Source organism: Gavialis gangeticus, unplaced genomic scaffold, assembly GCF_001723915.1.
Source record: "Gavialis gangeticus isolate Ggan-Ray unplaced genomic scaffold, GavGan_comp1, whole genome shotgun sequence".
NCBI lineage: Eukaryota > Metazoa > Chordata > Crocodylia > Gavialidae > Gavialis > Gavialis gangeticus.
Window position 1 is genome coordinate 14,192,787 of NW_017729022.1, and position 1,728 is coordinate 14,194,514.

Sequence of the window (1,728 nt, forward strand, 5' to 3'; positions counted from 1 at the left end):
GTCAACAAACTTTAGTTAAAGCACTCCTGCTGCTGTTTTGAAATGCAGGGACATTGAATACACATGATGCAGAGGCTGCTAGAGTGTACTAAATGGCCCGCTCCAGTAGACGCACAGCCGACTCAATTAATCGAATCTGCTCTGATGTTTGCTAAAAGAACTAACGCATTCCACAGGGCAAATAAAGCCTTTTTTCCCTCTAAGACAATGTCCCAAACCTCTGAATCACATCTGCTTCATCTGCCTAGCGTTAAAAAGAAATGAGCTCCTCCCAGAAGCAAGTATAGAAGCAGCGATTTTGAAATGCTGCTGTATTAGATGTTAAATTGTTACTTTATACCTGTTTTTTTTTTAAAAAAGATGAGAATAAGCTGCAGTGGAAGACTTCCACATAGCCCAGAGACACTGCCTAGAGACAACCATGAGCTGAACAGCATAAGTGGAAGAGGTACAGAGGAGGATAGATCATGCACTCCAGCAGCACAATGGCAACTGTAGAATCCCCTGTTGTATAATTCCAAGGAGGGAAAAAAAGCAGCCTCGAAGACGCAGGGAATTTAACTGTGTAAGTGCACTCAGATCCCCAGAATACCCCACTGCACTTCCAAATTTCTCTTTAAGTGTACTATGGTTGTCTTTTCCCCCGTTGGCTCTCTCTTCCAATTACTTTTCCGCAAGTGATGGCATACTGGCTCAATTGCCTATTTTAGACAAATGATACAACTTATTTATGATTTGCAGGATGTACCAGCTTTTATGCAAATTGTACTCCTGTAATTATTCACTTATTTTTTGTTCCATGGGATTTATATATGAAATGTTAAGCTAATTAAAATTAATTAATGCAGAATAGCATTTAAAATGCATTGATATGATTCAGGTCTTTTCGTTTCATAAATAATCAGCTCTTACCTGTACAAGAGTAATCATCAATCCGGATATATCCTGTTTTGCAGATGCACATGAAAGATCCTGGAGTATTTACGCACATAGTGTTCTCACGACAGTAGTGCCGTCCTTCAGCACATTCATCAATATCTGTGAACAAAGCAGTGAAGGAGACTTGAGGTTGCTGAATTCTCCAGAATCACTCAATATATTGTACCATTCACTTCTATCAATATTTTGCCAGACTAAGAAGTTACTTGAACAGCAAAGCATTTGGGAAAGTAGTTAGGTTCTTCTTTTTAAAATTCCAGTTTGAAGTGTTCAAACAACAGGAACAGCATGACTTTTTGTGAACAGCTGTTAGTGGAGATACAAAGATTACATTGGCTTAGATCTTTCCTAACTTCTTTTGAAGTGTCTAAGTTGTTAGTCCTATAATTTAAATAAAACCAGCTCATTTAAGGACCTAATGACCAGCTGGATTGTCTCTGCACTGCAACGTCATCAATCTGCATATACATATAGATTGCATAGACACACATGGGACGCATCCAGACGAGCGTGCACGTGCCTGTTGCCCTGCCTCAAACCCATTTGAGGTGGGCAACAGGCACATGTGGGAACGAAAAAATGTTATATCCAGGGGTCTAAAAAAAATGCTCTGCAACAGAGCGGAGCAAGGCATGGTTCAAGACCATGACCCGAGCTAGTCCTCCAAAAGAGACGCTCTGGTTTTGGCCAGTGTCTCTTTGGTGTACCTGCTGCCCTTGGCACAGTTCAAGGTAAGTTGGGAGGGGCTTCATGGGTGTCGGGGGGGGGTGAGGAGTGGCAGGGGGATGT

The 1,728-nt window shown here is 41.4% G+C and overlaps 1 protein-coding gene across 1 annotated transcript in view; it reads right to left on the reverse strand.

Moving 5' to 3' along the window:
* Positions 1-1,728, reverse strand: part of NELL2 (neural EGFL like 2) — a gene marked incomplete at its 5' end in the record, with an annotated part of 388,108 nt that overhangs the window by 160,793 nt on the left and 225,587 nt on the right. Inside the window, one exon of the mRNA XM_019515772.1 lies at positions 913-1,038. Within this exon, the coding sequence (XP_019371317.1) occupies positions 913-1,038 (126 nt within the window). The remainder of the gene's footprint in view (positions 1-912; positions 1,039-1,728) is intronic.